We start from the raw sequence: 12732 nt of genomic DNA, 5'->3' as shown, positions 1-12732 counted from the left end.
TGTGATGGAGTTGTGTTGTCTGGCGTTATTTGCAATGCTATATACCACATTATGAAGATCAGTCCTGACTTTGACACATTATATGAGAATTTGTGTGTTCTGTGTTCTCAACAGAGCTGTGTTAGCCACAGCTCTCTATTTTTTAATTATGTGATGTATTCCAGCCCTGTTTGTTCTACATTGCTACATACCTTTGTTGTGTGCCAATGAGCATTATTTAAGATTAGCACGTTTTGTGCTTTACAGTAATTTTGAATTAAGAATGCTTACACATTGCAAATTGTATAAAGTACATTTTTATTGACCTGTACTGTGGTCCACAATATTTTTATTTGTGACTTGATTTTTCTCATGCCTCTGTGAAGACATTTTTTACAATCAGCTCTTTTTGGTGTGAACCAGCACTTGAGGCCACATATGGCTGTTTCCCGTCTTCTTCCCCTTCTTCATCATCTGGGTCTCCCTGCTCCACATTTTAATAATCCCAGGGCACATTGGTCCACTCACAGATGTTGTGCAGCATGCAGCAGACCAGGATGATTTTTCAGACCACTGGGGAGAGTACAGCCATCTTCCGCCAGACAAATCGAGGCACCGGAAACAAGATTACAGAATCCCAAATGCATACTCAACAATGGATCAGGTACTGCTGAGGGTCATTGTTGTAGTTGTGCTGTGCCTCCATCTGGGGATGTGCATGAGGGGTCAATGCTTATGGCTGTAAAGACAGACGGGAAACAATAAGATGATGTTCATAATGTGTGCTATGCCCACAATCATTTATATACTGCTTTATTTCCTGAAGGACTCATTAACTTTTCACACAGTAATGGAGGTGTAGACATTTTTTGACACGCATGCACTTAAAAATTAGGTATGACTGACACTGTACAACACATACAAGTGTAGTGACCTTGGTGTTACACTTACTATTTATCAAAATTATGAGTGCCAATGCTGTGCCGATGGCAAGTCTGCTCTCCTATTGATGTCAATTTAGCAATAGAGCTGACACATATCAAAGTTCAATTTTTTTTTTTCTGTTCAAAGTTATGTTGGCATTTTGTGACTCATACATGTCGTAAGGATAAAAATTTGACAAATGCTGATGATGTTGTCCCATTCATGCTTGTATTAGTAGTACTCTCTGTTATACATTAGCTACATTAACTACTGTCATTAGCTACTGCCGTGAAGGTTTTCTAAGTGCATGTTATCATACTACATGATAGTCTACACAGGGCAGTGCACTGTGTCTATTGCGTTGACACTGCTAAACATGAGAGATTGTTTTTAAGTTTTGCGCTATGCAGAGCAACTGTGAGACTTGCAGCACTACCCTGCATCACTTACTGGGGACAGTGTTGTCAAATGTTTTGCAAGACACATTCTTCTGTGTTTGCCATCGGAACTTGCAGAGAATGGACAGCAATGCAGCTAGACATGCAAAATGTAGACACAGTGAAAGCACGGCTGCCTGGTGTGTAAACTAAACTTTGTGCCAAATGGACTACCTTGCTTCACATTGGGAAGCCTTGTCTGTCATTTAGATTTGGTACTTGGATCGCAATGTTAATCAGATATAGGATTGCAGGTGAGTCAATATGGCGTAAGGGCTACTTTGGGTACGACATATTTATTTTTCCTTAAATTGTTACCAAGGTATTGGATACTTAACATGGCTCGTGACCATGAACGTTACTTGTGGACACACAGATAGCAAAAAAGTAGGCCTTCCCTTGCACACAGTATTGTTACACATCATTTTAGATATAGTTGCATTGCTGATGAGCTGAGCGCACACAGTGCATCATTTCCAGTTTGTAGCTGTAGGGTAGCACAGGGGGTCACTTAGCTGCAATGCTCTGCATTACCTGAAACGTTAATAAATGTGTTATATGAATGATGTACAGCACATTTGTATTTCTTCTGCATGCACATTATCACAGATTGGTGAATGGTGGGAACACATGCCCTCTTGAAATCATGGTGCAGATGTATCTGCATTTTGGACTCACTTGTTAAAATGCCACTGAAAAATCATCATGCATATGGATAAACAAGGTAGGTTCATGACACTTTTAATGTGTGAGACAGAATGCAGCACACATATGAAGAGTAACTTAAGATACAAATGTAAAAAGGATGTCCTTGTTATACCTCCTCCAGGGAGGCACATATATTGGAATGTTGTGCAGATCACCATGTCCTGGCACATCTGGAAATGTAACATACCTTAGGTGTTGCATGAATAACCTCAACATGAGGCCCATGTGACACATCCTTGATGCAGAGTAAGGTAATACAACACTGTGCACAAACTTGCACTTGCAGTGGTGTATCAAAACTTGAGGGGGGCCCTGCACAATACATGATGGGGATCACTGACATATGGCTGCCTTCACTGCTGGTGGGGCCTGGTGCAGCGGTGTTTGTTGGACACCTCCTTCTCCACAAATTCCCTCAGTAGCACTCCCAAACAGTTCCCCTCACCTCTCCATAGCCCCTCTGTGGCATACATTTCTATTTTTTTGTGTAGCACTACTCAAAGTTCACTCACAGTTTTGTGATCTGTGTGGTACACAGTATTTACAGCAGGCACATTGACCCTCTGTGCTACTTTAGTTATGTGGTTCCACGATGCAATAGGGGTAGATGGGGGGACCGTGCGTTTACGGTAGAAGCCGCAAGACTATTGAATGCACTACTTCTTGCGCTTCCTCAAACAGCCACCCACACCATTTTTAGAAAAAATCTGAAAACTTGGCTTTTGTCTCAATGGGCACGCTGTCTTTTTTGGAGGAGCACTTTTTTTCCCGTTTCCTTGCTCAGTTTAGCGATTCAATGCTTCGTTCCAGAATGCGCTTTATAAATAACTCAATACAATACAATACTTTATGATGAATAAAAACTGCCACTACGGAAAATTCAGAGCTCTCACCAGCAGTAACATTTTTCACCAGAGTTAACTTGAAATGTTTATTGTTTGCTGAAAACTGGTGGATGCACAAGCAAGATCAGTGCCTCTAAACTCATTATGTATCTTTTTAACAGCCCCCAAACCAAAGTCAGTGCACTGGTCATGCAAACCCTGCCCCCATGCTCGGACCCAGTTAGGAGCAATTAGGCCAGGGACCCACGCACAGTGCCTGGAGAGTACCCTGGAGCTTGGGGGTCCCCTTCACTGCACAGCACCCCAGAGGCTGCAGGGGCTATTCTTATGCCACTATGCCTTTGTTAATATATATAAGGCCATTCCAAGACGCACAGGGTGACTTTGCATGGCCTCATATGTGTGATTGAAATACTGTGTTTCAGCAGAGCATAATGGAAATGGACACCCTAGAAGTACTGGCTTCTTGTACATGAGAGCCACAATAGTTTTCAAGGTCTGTACATGTGTGAGTTATAGGGTTATATTGCATATGCAGCATGTGTCAGTTTGCACGTTTTGAGGCACACACCTGCTATAAATGAAAAGGCAAACTCATCCAACCAAAATATGTCTAAACTGAGCAGCATAATTTACTGTCATGTTTTTGGAAATGTGCTTGCGATGTACTTACCAACAAGTAGGCCATTCTGATATATACTTCTCTAGAAGCGCTCATTGATGATGGAGGACCTGAAGATATAGTCATCAAGAGCGCTCCCGGGGTAATTTTCTAACACATCAATTAACATCCCCAGATGGTCCACGAATCCTTGTACATTGATTGAATATGTGTGTTTCCGACTGTGGTACAGGTGGGCTATAGCTGCAGGAGGCAGCAGTTGCACATGGGTGGAGTCCACTGTCCCCAACACATGTGGAAACCCAGCAATGCTAGTTTTCCATTTGTCTCTAGTGTGTTTTGGCGAACATGAGATACTGCGGTGTGAGGCTTATGAGGGCATCCAGGACAGATGGGAGGAATGTGAAAAATTATGGCTGCGATATTCCTGCAATTCCTACTGTGGTGATATGGATTGGATCCATTATATTAGACAATCAATTACTTGTATATTTGTGTGCTTCACATGATGTTTTTTGTATAGTGATATGGATTGAGCCAGGCGCCAGCATGTGCAATCCAGCCATCAGCTTGGCCTGCAGGGGGATATTGGTGCACCTCTGTGATGTTGTCTGTAGCCTTGGTGCAATCTGGTGCAGGAACTGGACAATGGACACCCTCTTGAGCCTGTAAAAGGTGATGACCTCCTCCTTCCTAAGGTCAATGAGAGAAGTCCTTTGCCGGTGGTTCTGCTCCCTTTTCCTGCGCTGCCTTTGTGGTGGTGGAGGCAGTGGAGCCAGTGTTCATGTTGGTGCTCCGTGCAGGAGTAGTAGCAGCTCCATGGTGTAATTGAGCTTGCCATAGTGCTATACACATGTTCTGCTTATGTAAAAGTGCCAATGCATCATTTTTGCACCTGGGTTTTTGATGCACAGGAATTTTGATGCACGTCACTTTCCAATATTCTTGTACATATGAATGTGTCAGTTCTGCTTTGGTTTTTAAGTGGAAACACCTACCTTGTATATGACGTACTTAACCTGATGCAACAAGTTGTCTCGCAGGATAAAAATGATCCATGGGGAAAAAAAGTAGCGCATTTCTACAAATGTGTCACCTTGTAAATATGGAGCAGTAACTGCGCCATTGTTGGTCCAAAAAATGAAAGTATATTTCAAATCGGACAAACCAGCTCAACAGGTACCTGGGAAGCTCTAGGTAGTGGATTTTTCAGCCGTTGAAAGTGGTTTGGAAGTTTAGGGAAAGGAATTATTGGCAGTGTCCTGAGATCTAAACTGATAATACCTTTGTGTGCCTTAGCTGCAATTGGTTTCTGCAAGTTATGTAAGAAGCTGAAACGTGAAATCAAAAAGAGGAAAAAGAAAGGAAGAAACTCAGATGGAGACTAGGAGTGTCTATTACAGTGACAATAAATCCGGAACTTTGAGGAACTGTGGAGATAGACTGTGTATACAATTGTTCGAACCCATACATACGAGCTAAGATGGATGCCTTCCACATGATGGTAAGGGGAATCTTGGCTAATGTTACAGTTCGATGTCATATGGTGGACTTTAATTGGACAATTACACCTTCCCAGTCATGTGGCATGATGAATGTCTTGGATTTTGGACTTTAATATACTGTTCTTCAGTTAGACATTGGTCAGTCTACTGCAGCCCTCTCATCTTTCTGGATCTCTTCTACTCTGAGAAGCAGAGAGGTCTCTACCCTTAGTCTTTTAAAATGCTTTGCTGAGACTTAGAATTTCTTTCCTGGACCTGGGAAGAAGACTCTTGACCGAGCTTCTGAAATGCTGCTGCCTTCTCTTTTTACCTATTTTTTGCCAACTTTGATTAGTCAGCTTTTACCCCAGATGTAATTTCTCCAAATTTCTTTTGTCTTTTTCTCTTTTACTTTTGTCCACATGTGTTCCAGCCCAGCACATGTTAACTTGTTACTTGCTAATCTGTAAGTTGCCTTAGTGCTTAAAAGAGCTGAACAGCACTTCTGTTCTACCCATCACATTATCTTGCTGCTGTTGTGTTAATTAATTTGAATATTTCTGTCACCTTAGTCAACCAATGGTGATTCTGCATCTTTATAACCTTCTTTTGAGGACTGTCTACATGACTTTGAGTTCTGAGCTTGTAATAAACCCCCAAACCGTATTTCAGACTGGAGTTTTTCTTTTGAGCCACGCAGGTCATACTGTCAATTAATTGTGTTGTTTGAATGGATCTTGATTGAACAAGTTCTCCTTTGCTTCATGCCGGGTGAAAAGACTTATTGACCTTGTTTAAAGCATAAACGAAAAAATGATTTATCACCAGCAATATGAGAGCAGCACACAAAAACATTTTTATTTCTCCTGTAACATAAGTAGGCTTTTAATTGCCTGAGATTTTCTCATTGCTAGAGGCTCCTGTTCTAGTAGAAATAGGAGGGGGGATAGGAGAAAATCTTGTCTGGTTTGTCATTGAATTTAAAAGGTATTTAATATGAAGCTTCTGCTATTTATTACCGTAGTTGGGTTACAGTATGGACCACCAAACATTTCCTTAAATGTAGGTCCCAACCAAGCTCTTTAAAAGACCCAGGGCATGTATTGCCTTTCAACTCAGCCAAATGCCTTTTTAGCATCTCGGGAGCCTACAAGAGCCTCTTTTTGATTGTGCTTTTCTTGCCATAGTGGATGCATAGCAGTTTGCAAGCGATTTGTTGAGGACCGCCATGTGGCAATCAACATTGTAAGTACTTTTGTAACCAATTCCCAGTAGCTTCCTCTCTGAATTTATAAGCAAGACTAGTCAACTGGCAGAGGACAAGAGTTATTTTCCAGGTTTTGATATTAGAGTAAAGAGGGTTTATTGATTTGGGTCGCTGGCCATTTTATTTTGCTAGTTCAGCAGAGACTTTGTGAGAAGAGGACCCACAGTTGAGGCATTGTTTTATGGAATTTATTTGGTAGCTCATCTCCACCCGGGGCTTTGTTCACTGCCATATGTTTAATGGTGACTCATATTTCCTTCTATTTGATTTCAACCTCAAGAGAGTCTCCGCTTAATCAGTCAATTTTTGGAGAGAAATGTTGTCCTTCTTTTGTTGTAACATGTATTTTGATTCTAATGTGTAAATGAAGGTATAAACAATTTAAATTCCATAATACTATCCAAAGGATTAGTTAACAAATTACCTTGTTCTATTCCTAATTGCGAAATAGTCCTGCCTTTTTATCTTTTTCTTATGGTTTGTTTCTTAGTTGATTCATTGTCCATTCTGCTTTCAGGATGAATATTGAGTTGAGGCTTTGAGGTATTTGTGTAGATTAGATTAGATTTTAGTGTGTAATACAGTTGCTATGTTTATACTCCACTCTATACCCTAAAGAAAATGTTTAATGCATTTGGAATATTGATGAATTACGTTGTGGAAATTTTCTTTCTGAATTGTGAATTATTGAGAGCTTTTTTAATAGTTTCAACTGGGACAATTTTTATGATGTTCTTTTATGGTTTATTAGTGCATAAATGGAATAATGACTCGAAATGAAGGGCCAGATGCATCAAGCAATTTTGCATTCGCAAACAGTGCGAATCGCAAAATTCGGCCATTTGCGAATGCAAAAATGCCTTGCAAGATGTATGAAAGGCATTCACTGTGCAATTTTAAGGAATCGCTTAAATACCGATTCCCTAAATTTGCAACCGCATTTAGAGAAATTGAACCATCCTTCCCTGCCATGTATTCTTTGAAATACTCTTCTGGTTGTTTTTCACACTAGTATTTTTGTATTTTAGAGATGACATTCCCTATCGACAATCTCCATGCACTTCGGTTTTGTAGTAATGAATGGTCAGTTATTAAGCAGTAAGATATGTTGAAAAGGATTGAGCTGGCAGTGAGGAAATATTGAATTCATGTTTCTGTACCATGCACATATGGTAAAAAGTGTATTGTATATCTGGTGGGTGTATACAATGCCATGTTCTATGAGAGCATGATCTGCCATTAAGCCTGTAAGCAGACATCTGTCTGTATTTCAAAATATTGAAGGTGAAACTGATTGATCCAATATAGGATCAGGACTTATATTACAATCTCCCTGTTAGACCTGTCAGCTCTTGGTGTGGTTTCCCCTGTCTTTTTGGCTTCTGAGCTCCTGTTTTTGATCCTGTGCTGAATTTCATTTTTGCTGGCTTTAGGACTCTGGGCACTTTACCACTGCTGACCAGTTCTAAAGTGCTCTCTTTCTAAATGGTATTGGTGATCATATTATCCATGATTGGCATATATGATTCACCAGTAAGTCCCTAGTAATGTGCACTGTGTGTGCACAGGTCCTGTTAAACAAATTCTAGTGGTGGGCCTGCAGCACTCTAATGTGTCACACACATGAGTAGCCCTGTAAACATATCTCAGACCTGTCACTTCAGTGTCTGTGTGCAGTTTTGAACTGCTGTTTGGCCTGGCAAATGCACCCACTTGCCAGGCTCAAACCTTCCCTTTTACTTCCTGTAAGTGACCCTAGAGTAGGCCTGTGGTAGCCCCATGGACAGGGTGCAGTGTATTTAAAATGTAGGACATTTACTGGTGTGATTTACATGACCTGATAGTGAAATACTGCTCAATTCGTTTTTCACTATTGCAAGGCCTATCTCTCCCATAGCGTAACATAGGGATTGGCTTGAAATATCTTTCAAGTGTAATTTCCCATTGAGAGTAAAAAGAGATATGGAGTATTGGGTCTCTGAACTCACAATTTAAAAACTCATCTTTTGAAGTTGGTTTTTAAATCGTAAGTTTGAAAATGCCACATTTAGGAAGTACGCATTTTCTTGCTTAACAATTCTGTGCTTTTGCCTGCTGTGGAATACATGTCTGGTCAGGATGACTATTGGGCTGGTTGTAAATTCACTCTACACAGTCACAGAAAGGGAGCTGAGGTGTGCCCTGCATATACTGATGGGTCTTCCTGGGCTAGAGTGATGGACGTTTGCCTACTTCAAATGCAGAAAGGAGTATTAAGTATTGGACCTCTGAGACCACAACTTCAGAACACTTATAGACTGAGAACATTCTGCCAGGAAGAAGATCTAGATGGTGTAGGAGGGACTGCCAGTTTGCTTGTTTTGTGTGCTGGCCTGCTGCCTGCAGCTTCTGTACTGGGAGTGAAAGGACTGGACTTTGCTTTCTGTGTCCTGTATTCCAAGGTTCTACAAGGGCTTGAACCGAGCTGGCCTCCTCTTAGAAGTCTCAGTGACATCAAAGACTTCATCTACCAGCACCTGGGCTCTCTTGCAGAGAGTCCTGAGTCAACAAGTGGTGCCAAATCCAGTCCCTGGACCCTTAGGAGTGGGTTCCAAGAAACCAGGTGCATCGACTCCAAAGCAACTTTGGGAATCAGCGCCGCTTTCCGATTCTATGCCGCTGCCTGCACCAGGGGCTGTGGTCCCTGCTTAGAGCAAGGACCACAACTGACACCGCTGCAGCGCCTGTGAAGTCTCACCACAGAGTGAGCCCTGAGTGCCATGTCCCCGATGTCAGAGACACCTGACTGCGACTCCATCACAGCACCTGTGGCCCCACAGTGTAATCGCAGCACCGCAAAGTCAGCGCCTCACATCTTGACCTACTGGATTCATCCATCTTGCTAGGTCGTGAGGAACTGATGTCTCGCCACTGATGCTGCATCAGCTCCCCTGCAACCGTAAGGAACTAAAGCCTCACCTCCCCTACCTTGCAGTAAGGAACCAACACCTCATCTCCCCAGTAGTGGTCAGGAACTGTCACCGCACTGGCTCCAGCAATTCCTCACTTCCACGACTCCGTGCAACATCTTTGTTTCATCGTTTTCCAAAGGTACTGTGCCTGGGGTCCTTGCGACTCTGTGTATGGCCCATACTCCCTAGCGAGTGACTTCAGACTGTTGGGAATGAGTACGTCAACGACATTGTGATAGCCCCAGTTGGAGCTAATGTGTTTCTAAGTGTTTTTTTTAGATTTAGGTGGTCATTACAACATTGGCGGTAAAAGCCGCTTACTGCCGTGTAGACGAGCGTCAACACATCGCCGCGACCGCAGAATTCTGCCACAGTCATTATGACCCAAAGCCCGGAATCCGCCAAAATCTAGACACCCACACAAGTCCGCCACACCAAAGGTCAGTGATAAACTGCCGATAAGAAATCCTCCACCATCATGCCAACAGCAGTACGCCCACACTATCACGACCCACCAATCCACGCAGCAGTCTTTCAACCGCGGTATTCCATTGGTGATACACACCACAGCGCTCAAAATACACACACATTTACAAAATACTACCACATTGGACAATTCGAAATACACACACCTGATACACATACATACACCACTCCCACACACCCAATTCAATATAAAACACACACCCACATCACCCACAAACTCCTACAACAACAATTGCGACTGAAGGCCAGAGAGAGACACCACCATCTACAAACGAGAATCCACAGGCACTCAACACCATCACCCACATAACATCCACGCACCTCACACAACACACCACTAAATATTACCCCACACATCACAACACACACCACCCCACACATTACCCACACCACCCCATGGCACAGCAAAGACACCCCAGGTTCTCTGAGGTGGAGCTCAGGGTCATGGTGGAGGAAATCACCCAGGTAGAGCCACAGCTATTCGGATCACAGGTGCAGCACACCTCCATACCTAGGAATATGGAGCTATGGCAAAGATTCGTGGACAGGGTCAACACAGTGGGACAGCACCCAAGAACTAGGGCTGCAATCAGGAAGAGGTGGAACGACCTACGGGGGAAGGTGCATTCCGTGGTCTCCAGACACCACATTGCGGTACAGAGGACTGGCTGCGGTCCCCCACCTCCTCCCCCAGAACTAACAACATGGGAGGAGCAGGTCTTGGCTATTCTGCATCCTGAGGGCCTCGCAGGAGTAGCTGGAGGAATGGACTCTGGTAAGTCAAATCTTTCACTACTCTTCATCCCCCACCCTACCTGCATGCTATCACATACCCCCACCCTCGCCCTCACCCCCATCACTCCTACTCCTCACACATGTCCCAATATCACAAACCACCCATCCCAACACCAAGCCCTGCATGCAACGCCAAAGCATGGACACCCATCACAAAAGCATGGCCACTGCACATACCTATACACCCCTCTAAACCATCATCACACAAGGTCCTACACAGGAATGCAAGCACTGGGGTACACGGTCACCCACCCATTGCACACCATGGCAGACACAGATGCAATAATCATGCCTTTACACCCCTGCAGGACCCCTACCCAACGTCACCAGACAGGAGGGTCCAGACATCTCCACGCCACCCACAGAAGAGGCCCACAGTGAAGACAGCAGCTCTGTCCAACTGGATCTAGACGACCAGCCCAGCCCATCTGGGACCTCGGGGCAGTCGGTTCCCTTCACACTGGCACACGCCACTACAGGGCTTCCCCCCTCTGGAAACACCAGCACAGCACCCACCCAGCGGGCCCATACCTCTGTCCCCAGGACACGTCATGCAGCAGTGTGTCCACCACTACAGGGAACCCAGGCTAACCCACCACCCCAACAACAACAGGGACCTGGGGGCAGTGGCAGTGGGCACACAGTTCAGGGGACAGAGGCCCAGGAACACAGGGGAACTGGGAGGGCTACTGTCTGACAGGGGGAGGACAGGCCCAGGGAACCCACTCTCCACAATGCCCTCTCCAACATTATGGGAGCCTACCACCATTCCCAGGAGACGATGGCAACGGTACAGGCCAAGTTTCAGGAGACCCAGCGGCTGCAGGAGGAACAGTATTTGGGCTTCAGGGAGGCACTCAAAACCATCAATTCCACCCTCGGCACCATTGTAGGGGTGCTGAAGGAACTCGTCAACACCAGGAGGGACACTGTGGCACAACAAGGGGCCCCTGACACTAGGCTGGACGATGAACTGCCCACCACTTCTGCCGGCGCTAGTGGACAGGAGGCACCACACTAGCACCCCACCCCCTGCAGAGGGAGAACCACCCCGCAAACAGTCCCTGAGATCCAGGACAAAGACAGAGAACGATGCCAAGACCCCCGCCAAGAAATGAGACCACCCTGATTGTCATCCATTTGTCCCACCTTGTCACCCTGTCCATCCTTAAACTGCCCCAGCTCCACTTCCTATGCTCCTTTGGACAATGCACCTGTGAGACTAATAGACTGCACGCTGCCATGGATATTCCTCCACCATCACCCCTCACCATTTTACAACCCCCTCCAATATTGAGCACTTAAATAAACTCCCTTAAAGCGCAAAACAATCTGGAGTCTGTCTGTGATTTCGAAATAGTGTATTAGCAATTACAGTGCCAAAATGCTCTTTCAAATGTAATGTCAACATACCTATGTCACACAGCTATAGTCCATGAGGAAACAAAGCAGATGTCACACAGTGGGACCCACATCTGTGAAATCGTAAGGGAAAGTGACAACTCAGAGACCATACACTGGGTGAAAAAGACAGACGGTAGAGAGGTATTAGATTTAAATTAGATGTAGCAGGCAGTGTAGCCTTCTTAACTGTGTCTCACAGGAAGTATTGCAGGATCACTGTGTTCCTGTTGTCGATGTCCTCTTCTTCTGCTTCCTCGTCTTCACTGTCCACAGGCTCCACAGCTGCCACAACACCTCCATCGGACCATCCTCCTGCAGAAAAGGCACCTGTCGTCGCAAAGCCAAGTTGTGAAGCATACAGCAGGCCACGATGATCTGGCATACCTTCTTTGGTGAGTAGAATAGGGAACCACCTGTCATATGGAGGCACCGGAACCTGTCCTTCAGAGGGCCGAAGGTCCGCTCTATAATCCTCCTAGTTCACCCATGGGCCTCATTGTAGCGTTCCTCTGCCCTTGTCCTGGGATTCCTCACTGGGATCAGTAGCCATGACAGGTTGGGGTAACCAGAGTCACCTGCAAATGGCGAGGGACAACTGTTAGACACACACTAATTCTTAGGGATATCCCCAGACCCAGACACCTAGTCACACTGTATTGGGTCCATGTCCTCACCTAATAGCCACACCCGGTGCCTCTGTAGTTGCCCCATCACGTAAGGGATGCTGCTATTCCACAGGATGTAAGCGTCATGCACCGAGCCTGTGAATTTTGCATTAACATGGGAAATGTCCTGTTTTGCCAAACACACCATCTGCACATTCAAGGAAT

At 44.7% G+C, this 12732-nt stretch overlaps 1 protein-coding gene across 1 annotated transcript in view; it reads left to right on the top strand.

The window, feature by feature from the left end:
• The first annotated feature begins 536 nt into the window (after positions 1–536).
• LOC138247040 (extracellular calcium-sensing receptor-like) overlaps positions 537–12732 on the top strand; it is a 118202-nt gene continuing 106006 nt past the window's right edge. Inside the window, exon 1 of the mRNA XM_069201790.1 lies at positions 537–643. Coding sequence (XP_069057891.1) covers positions 537–643 — 107 coding nt within the window. The remainder of the gene's footprint in view (positions 644–12732) is intronic.

The sequence above is a fragment of the Pleurodeles waltl genome, chromosome 7 (genome assembly GCF_031143425.1).
Source record: "Pleurodeles waltl isolate 20211129_DDA chromosome 7, aPleWal1.hap1.20221129, whole genome shotgun sequence".
Taxonomy (NCBI): Eukaryota; Metazoa; Chordata; class Amphibia; order Caudata; family Salamandridae; genus Pleurodeles; species Pleurodeles waltl.
The sequence above is the reverse complement of the archived record's forward strand: the minus strand, read 5'-3'. Positions and strand labels throughout refer to the sequence as shown.